Source organism: Nilaparvata lugens, chromosome 8 (assembly GCF_014356525.2).
Source record: "Nilaparvata lugens isolate BPH chromosome 8, ASM1435652v1, whole genome shotgun sequence".
NCBI lineage: Eukaryota > Metazoa > Arthropoda > Insecta > Hemiptera > Delphacidae > Nilaparvata > Nilaparvata lugens.
In genome coordinates, this window is record NC_052511.1 from 26,636,982 (window position 1) to 26,658,647 (window position 21,666).

The 21,666-nt window shown below is 32.3% G+C and overlaps 1 protein-coding gene across 2 annotated transcripts in view; it reads left to right on the top strand.

Moving 5' to 3' along the window:
• The window catches only part of LOC111047121, a 40,757-nt gene that overhangs the window by 1,453 nt on the left and 17,638 nt on the right, over window positions 1-21,666 (top strand). Inside the window, exons 2-4 of one of the 2 annotated variants that reach the window (XM_039434375.1) lie at window positions 5,084-5,169; window positions 9,022-9,213; window positions 10,444-10,563. In XM_039434375.1, coding sequence (XP_039290309.1) covers window positions 9,159-9,213; window positions 10,444-10,563 — 175 coding nt within the window. In that variant the 5' untranslated portion in view covers window positions 5,084-5,169; window positions 9,022-9,158. The remainder of the gene's footprint in view (window positions 1-5,083; window positions 5,170-9,021; window positions 9,214-10,443; window positions 10,564-21,666) is intronic. The other variant, XM_022332792.2, reaches the window with a different exon arrangement.

The window sequence follows — 21,666 nt, forward strand, 5'->3', positions numbered from 1 at the left end:
GTCTTGTGAGGTAGTTCTTGAAGCTTCTTGAGAATGTCTTTTCAGTACCGTCAACCGGGGTGAAGATGAACATTTTTTTTGGTAATTTTTAACATAACTTTTCTATTTCTTATTAAATTCTATTAGGCCTAATTAATATTCTACTATTATATGGGATACTTATGAAAGCTTTTATGTGCTAAAAATGTTTTTAGCTGTCCAAATATCTTGGAAAAAAAGTTTACTGACTGTTCATCTTAACCCCGGGTTTGGGGTCAAGATGAACACCAAGCTGATTTCCCATATAAAGTAAGCAGTGAATAAGCCATGTACATGTTGACCCCATATCATGAAACTGTGTAAAAAACTGAACATTTTGATACTAAAAGAACTGGTTTTAAATTTGTTTTTTGGGTAAAAAAAATATTTTCCGATTGCGGAAAACTTTATTTTTATATTTCGACAAATATTAAAGGAGTTTTTGTTGATAATAATGCAGATAAGATCTCATCAAAAAATTCTCCATAATTTCAAGTTTTATTGGAATATTTTTCAATTTTTCAACTTGAAAGATAAGAGAGTTATGAAATTAAATGTGGGAAAACATCAAACTGAGCACCTGAGAACTAAATAAAAAAAGTTTGTAATATTGCTAAATTAATGTCCAATAAGGCATAAATATTTGAAAGAAGATAAAGTTTGTACCTAATAAGATAAAGTTAGTACAGTAATAAGATAAAGTTTGTAATATTAAATATAAATGTCCAATAATGCATAAATAGGTTCCTAAGTCATAATAATGTTCAATAAGGCATAAATATTAAAGTTATAAGATAAAGTTTGTACCTAATAAGATAAAGTTAGTAACAAGATAAAGTTTGTTATCGCACATGGTAACCATCGAACTTCAATTTGAAAAATACTTTTCCCCCTCTCCTGTCTATCTGGGGCTCTGGGAGAACAATGACAACGTCGTTACTTGGCACTACGGACAAGTCCTCCTTCTCTGGCCACACAAAACTGTTGTCACACTTGTGAACAAACTTGACGAGGTAGTCATCACTCTCCTGATTGACTTTCAAGATCTGTCCAATGTAGTGCTTTACACTTTTTTGGTGGAAAATGTGACCAACACCCATGCACCAACTTTTGCAACTCTATCTTCTTCTTTCTCCTCTTCTTCTTCCTGCTCAACCATCTCTGCAGCCATCATCTCAAGTGTTATTTCATCTGATTCTTGGAAAAATAATTCTGTTTGTGAATCGCTGTCAGAATCATCTTTTCTCTTCCTGTCTTCCTTCTGTTCAGGTTCATCTTCTGACTCACTGTCTTTTGAAATTATTTTTTCTTTCTTTTGATCGTTTGTTTCTTTTTCGGTTGACTTGTACTAGTACTGGTACCTGGTTGATCAAGATAGAGGTCAGCACTGGTGACTCTCTTTCCTGGTGGAACATCAAGTTTTTTCTTTTTGCGTCCTGTTTTCGCACATCCAGGATTTCTGATTTTCTGGAGGAACTCCAGAACAGAATCATTCATCATCATTTGGGATTGATTTTCATCAGTTCGAAGACTTGGTAATTTTTCCAACACCTTTTGTCTATCTAAAGGTACCAACCCTGTTGTACTGAAAGCAGACTTTAGATTTTGGTTTGCAGCATTGTTTTCATGGAGTGCACCCCAGAGCTTCAACAACAAACTTGGGAACTCAGCTTTTCTTATTCCAGTCTGTAAGTTGCTGGGGCACTTACTTTTGTATTCTGTTAGTATTTGGCGCCAGGATTTCCTCAAAGGGGCAAAGAAAGCCACATCAAGAGGCTGCATTAAATGAGTTAAACTGGGAGGCAAAAAACAAATTTTATATTATTATCCTCACACATTTGATCACTTCCATTGAAAAGTGACTGGCTAAATTGTCTCCCAGCAGCAATTTAGTACCCTCTAGTTTTTGTGCCACAGGGAGGAAAGTTGATTTAAACCAGTCAGTAAATGTTACCTCATCAAACCACCCATGTGAAGTTCGGTTGTACCGGGCATTGGGGGGCCCTCCTTCTGCCCATGTCGACCATAGGTTTTCACCCTTATAGACTGTGTAGATTGGGAGAAGATTACCTGCAGCCGAACCACAGAACATAAGAGAAATTGACGTTTTTGAGTGGCCCATTAATCTTTCAGGGTATTTTACACCTCTTTTGAATACACACTTCTTTGTTCCAGGAATATCAGAAACATTAGTCTCGTCAAAATTGAACACATTTGGAGGAGGAATTCCCTCCAACTCTTTCTCAATATTATCAAAATAACAGTTGACAATTTCCTGGTCAACGGCACCTCTTTTTGGTGTGATGTCGGTACATTTTCGAACTGTCAACTTATTATTATTTCTCTTGAAAAAAGAAGATGCTCAATCAGGACCAGGGATGTTGTTTTTAAATTTTGGTACAACCCTACCCTTTCTCTGAAGATATCCTCTTGTGATATGTCTTAAATCGTCGTACGACAATGGAAACCCCCACTCCGTAGTTTTTATTAACACATTACACAGCATTAGCTCTTCAGCATCACTGAAAACTTTTTGCCCACCATAATTTTTCAATACTTCATGTTTTTTCACATTCAAACTCAGTGTTCCTTTTGGAATACCATACTTTTCACTGGCTTTGTTTAAAGATATCTGTTTTTCTTTTATTTCTTGAACAGCTTGCAAAAGTGTTTCACGTGAATAGTTCTTTATCACCTTTGAACCAACAGTCCACTTATACGTTCTTGGCATTTTGAAAAATTTCTTTGGTCACTAATGGAAGTTCTTGAGTCACTAATAGAAGTTCTTAGGCCATAACACAACTGTACTTTTTATCTCTCAAACAAGAATGACCTGAAACAAAGGAAAAAAAACCACCAACTGAGTGATGGAGGCGCATAGTGTTCAGGTTCACCCCCTGAATAGAGGCTGTTCATCTTCACCCCCAAAAACCAAAAAAAAGTATAATGACAAATACAAATTGAGAAAAATGAAAAAGTACTTGTTTGAAAACAATTTTAACCATCAAAACTTCATTACAAGGCTCCAAAGTAGCTCTGGTAAAATATTTTACTTATAAATCCCAAAGGTTATTCTTCCACACACCAAAGTTGTAAGCAAAAATTTTTCATGTAAAAAATAACTTTTAGATATATATTTTTTTAGCATTTTAAACGTTTCATAGAGGCCAAATAACAACATAAATCAATATCCCTAGGCTTGGGCAAGCATACAAAAATTCTTGATTTACAATAAGTTCATGAGTTTAAGATAGGAATGAAATTTAACGATTTCTTAGTTTTTGTTCATCTTCACCCCGTTGGTCATCTTCACCCCGATTGACGGTAGCTATATTCTTCAGGTCATTTGACAGAAGAAAGAAGAAAGCCCCATTGTAGGGTGGAATTTTGAGGTAGACTATTTGTTAGACGATGCTGTGGTAGATCAATATTTCTGCTATTTCGGGTGTTGTGTGTATGCAGTTCGCATTTAAGGATTTTTCTTCAGAGCCACTATGATTGTTTCCATTAAATATAGAGATATAACCGTCAGGATATTGTATTGAATTACCTTCCTCTTCAACAATACCATCAAGCCCGGATGGGTTGCGTCAAGACGAGTTATAATTTATCACCTTCACATTACAACTATCTAGATGGCAGCATGGCTCATCTATAAGACCTCGACTTCTAGTGTTGTGACCATAGAAGTCACTTCTTGTGTTGAACTTTCCAAGATTTGCTCGCACAAACATGACACACAAAACACAATTAATTATATGTAATGACTGTAGATTTTCATTACACCTGTGGACTGGAAGAGAGTCCTACAATGATCTGGAAGCCACTGAAGGTAATAATACGGATGGCCCTCTTTTGCAACTTAAACAAAACTCCACATGCAGAAGCGTGACCCCACAGCAGCAGTCCATAGCTATGGGAAAGAGTATGGTACACCACCAGCAAGTAGGGTCTGCTCACCAACTGTGTCAACTTCCTCAGCAAATAGACGTGTACAAAGAGCCCCCTGCAGTCTTCCAACATACTTCTTCTTATGATTTTTTGGATGGCTCTTTCCTGTATGTGGCCTATCAAGGTTTGCTATTAAAATTGAACCCAGGTGACGATTCCATATCTGAGATAAAATGCAAATAGGAAGTGGTAGGCGGTAAATGTCAGTGTAGGCAGTCTTCTCGTCAGTTATTTTTAGGAATTCGGCGAATCAAATATATACTTCGGTCAAGAGTTTTTCCAAAGAAGATCTGTTTGCTTCTGTCAGATTAGATTCTTGTCTACCACAATACCTAGGAACTTTTTTGAGTCTGCTTCTATTATTTTCCCATCCAGGTTCACAATATTGATTGCCATTAGATGTGAATGTCAGACAGACTGTTTTCTTTACATTTGTAGTGAGGTTTATTCCATAGCAGATCTATTCGATTTGATCGAATGTGGAGTCAATTACATGTTTTCTAGATGTATTCATTTTTGTGGTCATCATTATTGTTGTAACGTCAGCAAATATTATACATCATTTTTCAGATTTCATTTCGTTGGGAAAGTCGTTGATGTAAATTAGGAAGAGCAGGAGGCCCAGTATTGATCCCTGCGTTACACCCTTTGTGACTGTTTGAAGAGATTATGTAAAGTTTATTATGTTGCTTTTCATTGCAGTTTCTAAATAGGCCTATATCATTTTTGTGCCTTACCTATATTTAGCTAAAGATTCTTTACTGTACTGTAACATAGAATCGGAAAGTTTAAGAACTAATTATTTGCATTATTATTACACTTTTTTTACTTTTTCTCTGAGTGCAAGTGTATGTGAGAAATTTTTTTTCATAATATTAACCGCTGGAATACTATTCTATATTCTATTATTATTTACAATTTTTGTTTTAATTAGTGTTAATTTAATAGCATAGAACAAAATATAGAATACCTACTTGAATCTTGAATCAGTTGAAAGATATCTGTTGAATCGACTTAACTATAGGTATTCCTTAGTATTCCTCATGATAATCTGAACATTTTTAAAAACTTTGAATTTTTATATCCAGTATTTAAGTTTTTTCTTCTTCTGCAGGATAACATCATGTAGAAAGTAAACTGGAATAATTCACATCGACATCAAATTTCCTAAGATGGATTCTAACCCAAAGCAAAACAAAGGTAATATAGATTCATTTCTAAGGACAAATTTTTATAAAAACCGTATATTGCTCTGAAATAATTACAGAAGAACCTTGGGAGTTTTAATTGTATCTAATAGGCTACAGTAAAAAATTATTTGACAATGCAATTCACCAATAGAAAACTTCTGTCACACTTAAAAAAATAATTGAAATTATGTAGCTCGAAGTTTAGAAGCATGAATAAATGAACTTAAAATACATCCATCAATCATTTGTAAAATACTTTTAATATAATTTCCAATAATACAGTAACTTACATTACATTAAATTTACATTGAACTTCAATGTGTAATTGGAGAACGAGACTCTTCAAAGTTATTAGGCTATTGACATTTGAAAGAGGGAGAGCAATTATTATATAAGTTGTATTTATGAAAAGATAGTTTCAGTTGTGTGCCTTGTGACAATGCATATTATGCATTTATCTATGCAAATAGACTCAATTATTCCCTTGATTAAATAATATAATTTGAAAGTAACTTAGAAACTTTTCTTGATTACGATAGAAATTTTCTATTGCGTTATTACAACATTTTTTTTTTATTGCATTAATTTAAATTAATTAATTGATTTTACTGGAGTTTTGTGGCGTTTATAAATATTAATATAGTATATAATAACTGTGATAGAGCTCTTCGATTATTTAAAACATATATCCTACAATTCATTATTTCATCCATCATCAGTAAACAATGACAACAAAATCGTTCATCTAAGAAGCATTTTATCCTCATTATATTTTCGATCATTCAATTACAATAAATTAGCAATAAATTGGTAATGAATAAAAAAACACGAAACTCTTCCTATTCTCAATACTTTTTAGGCAGATTTCTGCGTACGTATTAGATTCAAAAACCAGGAGTTTCTCTTACTACTAAAACTATTGTAGTTGTGTATAGTATAATACACTTCACATAGTACTGTAGGTGGCTTTTCAGCTGTTGAGCTGTTGATATAAAATTCATTTTGTTTAAAAAATGTTATTGTTCATAAATAATGTCCCATTGTTCCTCAAGGTTCAAAGAAATTGACAATATGTTTTTGTTCTATACAACTGTAATAAATTAAGTGTTCACAGTACTTTACTTATTCTATAAAGAGCAGATTGGCTTCTACAGGGTTGGGTAATGAATTATGAAGGATTTGGAATATCTAAATTTTGAACGATACTCAAATTTTCTTTTTCCAGTATGTATCTTGGATGTTGCCATTTTTATAATTATAGAGGGAAAATAAATTGAAACTTATGTAAGGAAAACAGCATTTGTGAAATGGCGTCTGTTTTTGACCAAACTCTCCTGGAGTCTTGAGAAGTTGATGACCGAGAGCCGCAGAAGATATCCTTGCCTTATCTGCCATGGAGGAAACGGTGGTGGATAAAGATTGAAGTTTTTTGTTTGTAACTACTGTTTCATTTCAATGGCGAATAATTGACTGTTATGGCATCAGTCGAAATTTTTTTATTGGCCCTTACTTTTTTGAGAAAACATCACTGTCAATTCAGATAGATATCCAACAGTGCTGCGTAATTTGTTTTGCCATAAGCTCCTATTCTTCATTTGAAATATCAACAATCATTTACAACTATCTTTGAATTTTATACTATGTTTGATCTTGAAGCATCTAAATTTAAAAATCTACTTTGAGAAAATTAATTAAGGACTGAACATTTTGTGAAGTGAATAACTACAAGACTTACATTTACGAACCTATTACGAACCTATTTCGGATTATGTGTAACCTTATCTAAATTTGGGGGAGGAATTGCACAAGGTTATCTTATTTTTTCTCTCCCTATCATTTTGATGATATACTTATTGTATGAATCAATAAAGAATGAATACTGTATGGTTCCAACATGCCACACATCAGGAGAAACTATTAAGTTTCTAAGGCAGAATTTCCCTGGACGCCTCATTTCATTGCATGGAGATGTGGACAGGCCTCATCGTTCCTGGACCTGTCACCTTGTGACCATTTTTTATAGAGCTACCTCCAAGCTCGTGTATACATCAACAAACCACGTACACTTGGAACCCTGAGTGAGGCAACACAAAACATTTGAGCAATAGCACGCGCAGCGCTTCAGAGGAATATTGATCAGGGGGACATCTTACAACGTTTACTATGGACAAAAACGGACGCCATCTAAGCGATGTTATTTTCTGTATCCGTACTTAATAAATGTTCCTAATTTTTTCAACTCCTTATGATATCGAAATGGCAACATTTAAGGTACATACTGGAAAATAATTCAGGAGTTTTGTTCAAAAATGAGTAACAGCTTTACCAGATCATCCATTCTCCATTGCCCAACAGCAACTATTGATCAATGCCCATTAGTCTGAATTATACAAGGTCATTAATTATCTAGATTAGATTACTCGAAATTTACATTCATGCAAATGGTACTTCTAATACCAAAGTACTTTCAATTACAAAAATCTATAGTCAAGGTAGATGAGGCAGTTTTTGATATATACTAAATTTGATTAAAATGTCTAAACAAATTCAAATCAAAATTCAAATTTATTTGTTCCTTGTACAAATTAATACATACAATCGCATATTATATACAAAAATAAAATTATCAATTGATTCTACAAAATAACTTTGAGCTCACTATTTTCTGATCGTGAGCTTGAACAGTATAGTATTAAGAAGATAAAAAAATCTGAATTACAAAAGAGAACACTAACAAATTGAATTGCTTTGTCAATTTCGTTTCAAGAATGTAAGCCAAAAGTAGGATTGAGTCAACTAAAAAACGCGTCATTTATGAAGTTTGTTGTGCTTTTTTATTTAAGTTGGGGGTGTTTTAATGAGACATGAGAATGGCCAAGACATGCAATACACTTATTCATAGAGGTCTTTGACCTTGGAGCGTAAATGTTGAATAATGTTTTAATATTAATTGGCCACTTTCGTGTTATTCTTCGCTTCCATTCTCTAAATTCATTGGAAAAATGCTCCCTGATGAAGGTTCATTGTTTTCTTGTTCAGAAACCCTGGAGATTGTATAAACTCTAAATAATAATAGTATACATGTATTTAACATGGCAAATAATATGAATTGAGTTTAGGAAAATGTTGCAACGCTATAGTGTCATGAATTTTGAACTTATTGCAATTGAGCAGTAATATTGAATATTTCTGCAGAAGGTTAGACCTCTATTATATGGTAGAATCTTCAACATTGCTTTTATTGTGGAGGAATCCTGCAACATGTTTGTCTGGTTGCCTTCTAAATCTGGATTCTCCTCTATATAATTTAATCTGAAAATATAACACATTCTAACTAAAAAAAATCAAGGTACCCTGAATTTTATTTAAATATCCACCTTAATTTGATTAAAATATAATAATTGATAACTACTACTTATGCAGTTTAGTATATCATCCTTAAAGATAGTCGGTATGTTCATTTTATCGATTTTATCTTATTTATCTATCTACATTCATTATCCTTGCATACTCTTAAGTAGGACAATTGAAACTATGATTAATTTCTTAATATCACTATTTCCTTATCTTGATTCCTGAATTGACCATCTACTTTTTCAATGTAAGTCTTTGTCATTAGAATTTGTGCTATATTTTCGTAGATTGATTATGTTTTTCAGGTATTTATCGGAAGACTTTTCCATGGTGTATAAAATTGAGCAACAAACAATTATTAACAAATAATTATGTAGATATCTTGACTAATTTACCCGTACTTTTGAACCTGTGTTATTCCAACAGCTATGTATATTAATTTGAGGCTGTAGTTATCGCTACATTAGCTTGGAAATTATACCATTGCTATTGTAAATTGTATTTACAGCAAATAATTGCCATCCCTTGGTGATGAACCAGCCGCTTTTTGAGAAGTTGGAAGCATTCAGTGCATCCACTTTTCAATTTTTCCAAACTCGGGACTCGTTTCTGCTTTTCATGAGAGATTTATAATAGGTCTTTATAATGAGTGCCAGGCGAAGAAGTCCCAATAGAGTAACACTTGGGATGGTGACCAAAGGTACTCGAAATTCAAATAACTGATTGCTAGAATTTTTTGTTTTTGAAAACGTTAAGCATCAGTGGATGATTTGCTTTGTTTTAAATACTTTGAGCTAATTTTGTAATTTTGCACGTACACTCTCCACTATTGTAATTTTTGCGTTCACAAATCAAAAATTGTTTAATAATCAAGCATTATATGTATTAAGAACAATATTAATAATTCTTTTTAAACTTTTTTGACTACACTGTATTCTTTTTTTAATAATAGTTATTAAAACGTTTTGAGTGCTTTTCACATTCATTCTTCACACTCATGTATTTTTGATAACTATTATTCAAAAAATTAGACAGTAGTGCTGTCAAAATAATGGTTGAAAAAGAATTATTAACTAACAGCTCGTTATGGAAAGTAATATTAATCAATATTGTTGAACTCACAAAAACAAATATCTTATAAAGTGCGAGAGCTCCAGTTGTAACATGAGCTTGTTTTTCTGGTACATTAGTTAGTAGTTTATTCTTGATTGCTATAAATATTCAAAATCTATTTTTGTTCTGTAGAATTTTGCACTCAAGTGCAAATGACACCTCTGTTTGTACGACATTGAGCTATATAATTTGTATCACTAGTCACTCTATCACTAATTTTAGACCTGTCGCTCGTTTAATTTGAATAGCTACTTTACAATTTCTCACAACTTTTTATAATTGGTAAAATCTTAACGCTGTACTTTCTCTAAATTTACTTGCGTAAATTTGCTTGTAATCAGTAACTGCAAATAGTAATAAGTAATAACTTTACTGTGTTATTAATTTTTTCATCAAATGAAGCTAATTTATGTATTGTTTTATTTTAGCTTCATGCCTGTTGCATTGAATGTCTTGTGTACAATTTCTAATAAATTAGTACAACTTATATGCTCTTTTACGTTGTGATATCAATTATAAATTGACCTTCTTGTAGGTTATCTTATGTAGAATTTGAAATAGTTGATTATAGTTTTATGAATTTCCAATAATCATTGAGGAGTTCTATGGCAAAATTGTGTGATTCCCCTTGATCTTGTAACGTTTTTGTAGCATCTCCATTTGTCGCAATTCATCATATATTAAAACTTCATGTAGTTTATGTGATTCGATTCCATGCCTTCAAATATAAAATTATGAGAAATGATGATTTTTCAATAAAATCTTTTAAATGTTCTTAAATAAATAAATTAAATTAAAATTTGCTATTGCATTTCAGGAAAATCAGCCTCATCATCGATCTCAAGTATAGCAATCAGATTTCATGCTGATGATGAGGAGATCGAAGAAGTCGTCCAATCAGAGCCTGCTACTACAGCTGACAAACAGACTCAACCAGGTAAAAATCAATTTTTTTAGAAAAAATGTTCACATTCAAATGTTGGATTTATTTTAACTCGTTAGAAATCCTCTAAATCTCCAGCTGCCATACAATCTTTTCTGTTAAGTGATAATTAGGAAATTAGTCGACTAATTTCTTGAATTAGAACCTCTGATTTTTAGTATTATCTGGTAAACTTTCTGTTTGTTCGTTTAGAACATTCCATGAACACTAGGCTCCTTCATCTTGCATTATCTTATGCACCAGTATGTAAGCACAAATCTCAAACTATTTCAGACATCACAAAGGTGGTAATATTTTTTAAATTTGGATTTTTCCCTTATCGTCTGCTTTTCATCCTTTTTTTAGGTTTATTCCTTAAAAATGCTTTTATAATTATCAAACTATATTATCTCCTCAAATATTCATATGAAAACTCCATACTTCATTTAGGATCATCTTGTCAAATAAATCAAAAGCTAGTATTTTACAACTAAGATTTCTTAATTTTCTTTCTATTCTTACATACTTTTAATTTAAAGATTTACTAGAAATCAAATTTTTATTAGAAAAATTTTGTTCAGTTTTCATTTTTTTATAATATGAGGTTTTAAATGTACGATTTTTTTTTTGTTTCTAATTTTTATTTTATATACTATCTAACATTTTTACTGAAAGACGTTTATATTGAAAGACGTTTTCGCAAAATAATGTTCTGCATAGTAAACATAGATCAAAAAAAGAAAAAACAGTGTTATAAATTTTACTTGCTTACAAAGATACTGAATGAATGAAAAATTTTATTTGCCAAAAAACAAAATACAAAAAATAAATGAGTATATATATATATATATATATATATATTATATATATATATATATATATATATTACATTTGAGTGTTTCGCGGATGGATATATTATATGTAAAAGAATTAACCGGGTACATCCGTTTGTTTTGACTTACTTGAGTCTGACGTTTCGTCGCCATCGCAGACGACATCTTCTGAGGGTGGCGTCGAAATCCACACTGAGTCCTAGGTATTCTTTCGGGGTCGAAGAGCATACCTCCTACCCCCTCCCACAAAATCAAACCATTATTCAAACCCCATCTACTCATTTCCCAAATCTTAAAAAAACCCATCAACAGACTGGAGCTAGAAAACCAAGGAGTCTACAGTATCCCCTGCCTGAACTGTGACAAGCAATATGTAGGCCAAACAAATAGGAGAATCTCTGCTAGAATAGATGAACATAAATTAAGCATAAAAAATCAACAATCAACCTCAGCCCTATATAACCATGTGAAAAATACTGGTCATTCAATAAATTTCGTGAATTCCAAACAAATAGCCAGCATTCGAAATTTTCAAGTCAGGATTGTGAGAGAGGCGTTGGAAATCGAAAAGCAAGGCTCTCTAAATAAAAGAGACGACAGCCTCAACGTGTCTCCCTTATGGAAGTTAATTTTGAATACCAAACGCCCAGTACCTGGTACAATGAAACCCGCTACAGCACCATTGTCACCAAAACAAGACAACATTCCTGGAATTTCACTCACCCAACAGCGCCAGCACAATGTGCCGTGCTATGAATTTAAAAGTTAATTTTGAATTTAGAATTTAGAAGCACACACAATATAACTTAATAAAAGGGATGCTTGATAAACATACCTAGTGCTAGAGAACGGGAAACCAGAAATGACAAGAGAGACAACGAAATAGAGAGAAGGTATCAATTATATTGTCACCTCTTACAGTTAAATTCAACAATTAATAAAACAAAAGGAAGTTACATTTGAAAACCGAACATAAAATTACTAAAATTAAAAGTTATCTCTGAAATAGTTAATACGGTAATAACCTACTCCGTATGCTCTACATTTGAAAACGTTTTAGATTGAATCATAAAAGCTTAAAGGACTCTAATTTCAAAAGAGCAATTATTGAAAATTATCATCGATATGTCTCAGAAGTTAATCATAAATAACCATACATATGTTAAGAAAAGATCCACATAAAATTCATAAAATTCTTAGAACATTAAATTTTGAACACACTTGGAAACTTTAAAACACTATCAAAACATTATCAAATATTAATGATCCCCCCAATAATAACTATTCTGTATCTTTATATCATGAACGCTGCAAGGACAAACATTCCTCAAGTATCACATCATGGTATACTACCTTAAAAAAAACTATTCAAAAATATATGTCATCAAAACAAATTTAGGAAAGGTTAGGGTCCTTGAAACTTCATTTGATCCTTTACAACTTTAAGATGAGAATTATTTTAAAACATTAAATTTAATCAATAAGGGACATTTAAAAATTCATGTACTCATTCAACTTTTAGTAGTTTAGAAGATTATAATTATTTATAAATTTAAAGAAAACTGAAATTCCCAGCTGGATCCTTACAGAGAAAATATGGCCTCACTTTTCAATGTAAAGATACAACCGAAAATCTATTACTCAAACCAAATTAATAAAAATTAATAATCTATCTATCCCCAATAATATCTCAAAATTATGATTTAACAAAAGTCTAATTCCGCACGTTTTAATTGATTGAAAGTCTGTTGTCACTAAAACCCATTTTGTCACATCCGGAGTTCCTGGGACGTTCGTTTAATTTGGAAAAAAATTGTTACCTCATAGCTGTTTCTTCAAATTGAATCTAGGCTCGGTGATCGAGCTCTACACGTCCAGATGGACAGGAGACAGCATACCCCAAGCTAGGACGGCCATCGATTCAGAGGCGTCTCAGCGGCTTAAAGACACACGTTCATGAACCCATGAAATGATGGATTCGTACGTTGATCCCCGTACTTACACCGCTGTTAGAATAAAAATAAACTAGGATAAAACCAATTAACCTAACATCAGTTATATAATAAAATCAACCTATTTTAGGTTATATAAACTCAAAACAAGATTATTACTTTAAAACATAAGTAGGCATTACCTACTTCAATCTCTTGATATAAGAGAATAGAATTTATTTGTAATAAGGGTTACGCCCTATACACAAAGCGATGAGTACATAGTATTCCATAATAGGCCTACATAATTCACAAGTTGATTGAATTACTTCATAATAAGGTATTTCGAGTATTGTTGTTAGTTTAGTCAGTTCTCTTACATAAATCACATTTATGGTGTAATTTAAAAGAATAAATTACATGATAGATGTTTCCTAAATAATCATGAAAGCTTTTCCTAAGCATCAAAAGACAAATAAAATCTATAACCAAAAAATACTGATAGAATAATATACTGTAAACATCAGTCAACACAGTCTGTGTACATCTGTGTAAACAACAGTAATTGAAATTTAGGTTAATAGCTTCCTCTTCAAAAATAGTTTAAATCAAACAAATATCTTAATTCCTACTAATAGGTATTCTAAATTTCTACCAAACATATATCGTTAATTTTCTTACATTACAATAAATACTTTGATGGAAGCTTTCTTTGAAGATATTTTCCTTAATAATATTATAAATCTATGACGTACCTTTAGTAGCGGTTATAGGAGAAAAATCTCCATTGTGAGGTTACAATTTGATACTCTCTCTCTCTCTTAATTAAAGCGACTACATAGGCAAAAGACTAAAAATGCTGCTGGAACAAAAGGTTCCAGAGCCAAATACTAAAAAAAGCCTAAAGCTGGCATGGAAGCCAAGATTAATACCAAGTTCTGAACAGATTACATTATTTAGTACTGCTTATGTCGGAGGACAGACGCTGAGTGAAGCCACTTCGCTTTTCTCGTCTTGAGGTGGACAGCTGTGAGATCGGCCATACTAAATAGATCTAACCAACACCAACTGTGATTGGCAGTTACTATTCTCTAGAAAAATTTCCACCAATAGAAAGGGACGTTACAACTACAATTTAAGATACATTCTCCCACCAAGTGACAGCTATTTTTCCTAGGCAGCTATAAATTCCTTACCTTATAAGGTCGTGAACCAGACTTATATTCTAGGAAAAATGTTGATCTTCCCACAACTTCTACACACACACCTATAGAGTCGACACTACACAACGCAAAAAGCAAGGTTCATGAACTAGACTGTTGCTCCAGGAAAATTGATGTTATTCCTAGGATCCTAGCTTCTACGCACACACTTACAGAGTCAACACAACACAACACAGAAAAGCAGAACAGCACGATCCATTTTTATAACAGGCTAACTTCTCAGGCTAATTTGCATAATTCTCATCGCTCACAATTGTAACAATAAATATTGCTACAATACTCCCCCTTCTTGAGTGTGGAACACCGGGTTAAGTCGTAAAAAAATTTGGCAGAAAACAACATGACAATGCCATCGGTAACACCCTGTATAAGACCAATAACTACAAAAGGAATTATTCACCTCAAAATTTCAAATAAAATACTAATAATGAATCTCAGACTAATCAAACTCGAACTACAATCATGTGAAAGCAACAAAAATTTTTAATGCATTTCAAAGAACTAGCCATAAACATCAGGAGGAACAAGCAAAATAACTAAGTTCACAATTTTTTAACTAAGTGGACTAGCAACAAATTTCGATCTCATAAAAGTTAAGACAAATCACCATGAAGGTAATCAACTAATCTGGAATAATCAAGATATCTAAGAAAACCTTGTGGAAAACTCGTAAAATTTTGCAACATAAGACACCAAAAAATTTTGTAAAGTCAACTAGAAATTGCGCAAAACCGGCTGCCAAACTCCACATCTAGACGGGCCCTGTCTCATATGAAGCTAAACAACCAGTAATAGACATCAATAAACAGTGACAAAATATTTAAAGAGACTCTCCAATCAATCCTCTGCTGTTAAGTTCATAATCAGATTATCCCATAGTTAACCTCAACAAAAAAAATCAAAATAGAAACACCAAATTAAAAAAAATTATCAAATTATCACAATCATATGACCAGACCCTCATAACTCGACAAGTTGTTAAAATCGAGCAACTGACATTTGACGCATCTCACCACTGAAACAGCTGACGGCCGCCTCATGTCAAAGCAACCCTGACCTACGTATGCAACCGCTTTTCAATGTCATGAAGCCAATAACTACACAGAGTTAACTCACATGCAACGATGTTAGCAGCTTACGTATCATGATACACGTTGACCTTGATACACGTATCAACTTAGCAGCAAAACTCATGTCACCCATTTATACTACTCTCTCTACTCGTTTCCCGTTCCTTGCACCTTGTGCAACAAAATAACGTCGGTTACAGCTGAAGATAAAGGACATCGCGAATTGTCCCACAATTACCTAGCAACACCTACGCTACAATTCTGAATTTTCCCTTTTGGAAAAGACTAAGATCTTCACTGTTTCACCAACAGAGATACAATTATTCAGTACATCACTACCACTTAATTTCCGTTACTCATTACTCACTTGGGACAGCAACATTTGAGGACAATATACATACACCAGTATACCTACTATTTGTGCTCCCTATCACCTTGGTACAACCACAGTATCACAACTAATGGACCTTGGCAACTCAAAAAAAAACTGATTACAATATTCTCTCAACACATCAAATTACTACTTACTATCTTCTCCTTGTATACTCAAACTCATTTCTCCAGCACCTGAAGAAATATGACAGTACAAACGCCTAGGCCAATGATAATGATAACAGACACTGAACCATATCATAAAGAAAATTTTCCACTATCGACTAGTACATAACTGAACTAAGCTCCACAAAAAAATATTTGAACAAAATTTTATACTGCCTACCACACTCAAAGAAGAACCTTCAGAAACTCAAACCTTTATTTTAAGAATTCCATTGACAAAGACAAGCTGAAGCAAACAAAATAAGCATTTTCTCAAGATTAATAAAAAAATAGTTCCATATTCTATAGTACTGAAACCTGTTCCATTTCCCGTTACATATTCCCCTTTTTTTTTATCACAAAAGTTGTGAAAAATTGAGTTACCTAGATTTTCTTCCCGTTTCCTATTTTCTATTTTTTTTTTTTTTATTCAATCATTTTTCCACGTTTATGTTATATTAAAGAACTACTTTTCCTATTTTTCTACATTTCCCGTTTCTTCCCCCTTTTAATATTAATCACTTTTGCTACAATTATTATGGGACATGATTCTATATCCTGTCTATCTTATTCAATCATTCTTCACTTTATTATTACCCATCATAAAAGATTCCTAGAAATTCAAGGTCACAAGATACTAAACCAACACTATAATTTATTGAATCTCCCTAATTTATCCTCACAATACAGCAACAAAAAATAATCAATTATCCTATCACCAAGTAAAATTAATTCTTATAATCAATTATCACCATACAATTCAAAAATTATTTATTTATTTTTAATTTCCCCAATTTCTCTGTATTGAAATAAATTACTTTCCACTGTCTGCATCACCAAATTAACTATAGCAGTATACTATTTATTATTACAAAATCCCAATTAAACTCTATAAAATTTTCTAAACTTTGTTGTCATTGATTATACTTATTTCAAATTCACATTGACTTATTAATAATATAACCTTTTTTCCTATTAAATAAAACTTTAGATTTTCACTACCCACATTATTTAGATAAATTTTATCCCAAGAAATTAGATAATAAATTTTGACAGTGTATTGTGGCCATTCCCAGCTATCAATCTAACAAACCTTTCGACTGAGGCTTACCCTAAAATTTCAAAAAAAAAATCCTGATCTTGGTTAGCATTCCATCTATTTTCTTCAGACCCCCATAAATCTTCAGAAAGGAACCACACCATTCAACAGAATAACCCAATTTTAGCTCATACTACTCTGAGTACCTTTTGCTAAAATTCTATCTTCCATTCCACAAATACAACAAGGATAGTCCCAGCTATTAACCTTGATTTGTCATATGGACCTCATCTGAGTAGTGCCCCTTACAACTGGCGACACTCACTCCAGATACTTAATTCATCAAACAAAACTACAACTTCAACAGATAAGATTTCCCACATCTATCTATCTAAGCTCAAAAAAAAAATTACCACAGCCTAAAGGAAACGTTAACAAACCCTATCACGTCTGACAACTCTTTTCACAATGCCAGACCACAAAATACACCCTATATTTTTATACCACATTACTGACCCTACCAATGAAATATTATTGAACAACTGAAATTCCAGGACTAATCAGATAACTAAATTTTGATAGACGAACATCTCAAACAATATAATAAAGGATAGACAATGTTTGTCTCGGCACCAACCTTACAGTATGTTGGCTCACCAGACCCGCTATTGAAGATCAGCATCACGGACAACATCAAGACTCAACACTGCAGCCATCGTCTATCAGCTCAATCAAACGCAAAATCGCCATTCACAAGACTTGGTGGTCTTCGATGCAACACTGAAATTAGGTTTTCATTAGAAGATGCAAGGACTAGTTTCAAAACTCAAACAAACAAAATAAATTCAACTAAATCAATCAATTAATTATTATTTTTCTGCTATACTCCTCAAATCTAACCTTCCTTCAACTTGATTCTCAATTATCCAGGCTACAATCTGAAGTGCTACTGTCACTACAGTCTTCTGACATATCATAGCTTCTACTAAATTTCTGACTGTCCCTAACATGTCATTTTCTATAAGAATCTCAAAAAATAGAATTGTCCCTACACCAGTATAATGCCTTGAGTGCCCTAGCTCAAGCTAAATGGAAACACAGACAGGGAAAATATTAATCACATTAATAAAATAATAAAAAATTCAACTTCAATTAGTTTATCTTCAGCATTTGTATGCTGCTCCAAACTTCAATACTCATTTCTGGAATCAAGCATTCATTAGCCATAAGAATGTTTATTTTATGAATAAACTGATTTGAAATTAACATAATAAGTCAATAAAAAGAGCAAAAAACAGCAGAGTAGCGCAGCGAATTGTGCCGTGCTATGAATTTAAAAGTTAATTTTGAATTTAGAATTTAGAAGCACACACAATATAACTTAATAAAAGGGATGCTTGATAAACATACCTAGTGCTAGAGAACGGGAAACCAGAAATGACAAGAGAGACAACGAAATAGAGAGAAGGTATCAATTATATTGTCACCTCTTACAGTTAAATTCAACAATTAATAAAACAAAAGGAAGTTACATTTGAAAACCGAACATAAAATTACTAAAATTAAAAGTTATCTCTGAAATAGTTAATACGGTAATAACCTACTCCGTATGCTCTACATTTGAAAACGTTTTAGATTGAATCATAAAAGCTTAAAGGACTCTAATTTCAAAAGAGCAATTATTGAAAATTATCATCGATATGTCTCAGAAGTTAATCATAAATAACCATACATATGTTAAGAAAAGATCCACATAAAATTCATAAAATTCTTAGAACATTAAATTTTGAACACACTTGGAAACTTTAAAACACTATCAAAACATTATCAAATATTAATGATCCCCCCAATAATAACTATTCTGTATCTTTATATCATGAACGCTGCAAGGACAAACATTCCTCAAGTATCACATCATGGTATACTACCTTAAAAAAAACTATTCAAAAATATATGTCATCAAAACAAATTTAGGAAAGGTTAGGGTCCTTGAAACTTCATTTGATCCTTTACAACTTTAAGATGAGAATTATTTTAAAACATTAAATTTAATCAATAAGGGACATTTAAAAATTCATGTACTCATTCAACTTTTAGTAGTTTAGAAGATTATAATTATTTATAAATTTAAAGAAAACTGAAATTCCCAGCTGGATCCTTACAGAGAAAATATGGCCTCACTTTTCAATGTAAAGATACAACCGAAAATCTATTACTCAAACCAAATTAATAAAATTAATAATCTATCTATCCCCAATAATATCTCAAAATTATGATTTAACAAAAGTCTAATTCCGCACGTTTTAATTGATTGAAAGTCTGTTGTCACTAAAACCCATTTTGTCACATCCGGAGTTCCTGGGACGTTCGTTTAATTTGGAAAAAAATTGTTACCTCATAGCTGTTTCTTCAAATTGAATCTAGGCTCGGTGATCGAGCTCTACACGTCCAGATGGACAGGAGACAGCATACCCCAAGCTAGGACGGCCATCGATTCAGAGGCGTCTCAGCGGCTTAAAGACACACGTTCATGAACCCATGAAATGATGGATTCGTACGTTGATCCCCGTACTTACACCGCTGTTAGAATAAAAATAAACTAGGATAAAACCAATTAACCTAACATCAGTTATATAATAAAATCAACCTATTTTAGGTTATATAAACTCAAAACAAGATTATTACTTTAAAACATAAGTAGGCATTACCTACTTCAATCTCTTGATATAAGAGAATAGAATTTATTTGTAATAAGGGTTACGCCCTATACACAAAGCGATGAGTACATAGTATTCCATAATAGGCCTACATAATTCACAAGTTGATTGAATTACTTCATAATAAGGTATTTCGAGTATTGTTGTTAGTTTAGTCAGTTCTCTTACATAAATCACATTTATGGTGTAATTTAAAAGAATAAATTACATGATAGATGTTTCCTAAATAATCATGAAAGCTTTTCCTAAGCATCAAAAGACAAATAAAATCTATAACCAAAAAATACTGATAGAATAATATACTGTAAACATCAGTCAACACAGTCTGTGTACATCTGTGTAAACAACAGTAATTGAAATTTAGGTTAATAGCTTCCTCTTCAAAAATAGTTTAAATCAAACAAATATCTTAATTCCTACTAATAGGTATTCTAAATTTCTACCAAACATATATCGTTAATTTTCTTACATTACAATAAATACTTTGATGGAAGCTTTCTTTGAAGATATTTTCCTTAATAATATTATAAATCTATGACGTACCTTTAGTAGCGGTTATAGGAGAAAAATCTCCATTGTGAGGTTACAATTTGATACTCTCTCTCTCTCTTAATTAAAGCGACTACATAGGCAAAAGACTAAAAATGCTGCTGGAACAAAAGGTTCCAGAGCCAAATACTAAAAAAAGCCTAAAGCTGGCATGGAAGCCAAGATTAATACCAAGTTCTGAACAGATTACATTATTTAGTACTGCTTATGTCGGAGGACAGACGCTGAGTGAAGCCACTTCGCTTTTCTCGTCTTGAGGTGGACAGCTGTGAGATCGGCCATACTAAATAGATCTAACCAACACCAACTGTGATTGGCAGTTACTATTCTCTAGAAAAATTTCCACCAATAGAAAGGGACGTTACAACTACAATTTAAGATACATTCTCCCACCAAGTGACAGCTATTTTTCCTAGGCAGCTATAAATTCCTTACCTTATAAGGTCGTGAACCAGACTTATATTCTAGGAAAAATGTTGATCTTCCCACAACTTCTACACACACACCTATAGAGTCGACACTACACAACGCAAAAAGCAAGGTTCATGAACTAGACTGTTGCTCCAGGAAAATTGATGTTATTCCTAGGATCCTAGCTTCTACGCACACACTTACAGAGTCAACACAACACAACACAGAAAAGCAGAACAGCACGATTCATCTTTATTATATTAGTTTTCTATAAACAATTTCATTTAAATTGCTAAAAAAATTTTGTACATTACTTAATCACAAAATTAAAACGATATTTAAAAAAAAAAATTAGATTTAACCCAGTCATCGATTAGAGTAATAAAGTTTTTATTTTATGTGTTGACAAATTTCTAGGAATTTTATTTATGAGAATATTGCAGTTGTGATCAAATTGCCATCTGCTTACTGAGAGTCTGGAGAATCGTATTATAAATTGATTTGTTTAGGCTTTTTTAATTATCAATAGAATCATCAACCATTTTTGTTAGTTCTACAATTGCATCTGTTGTGGATTTATTTCTTTGGAAACCATATTGTCTTTTGTTTATAAAACTATTTTTGCCTAAGAAATTTGCGAGCCTGGCTTTTATTAATTTCTCTATAATTTTGGAAAGGTTCGAAAGAAGACTAATTGGACGATAATTATTGGGATCGTTTGGGTCTTCACCTTTATGTAATGCCTTTAACTCTGTTAACTTAAATTATTTTGGGAAATAGCTTTCCGAGAAGCATCTATTTATTAAAT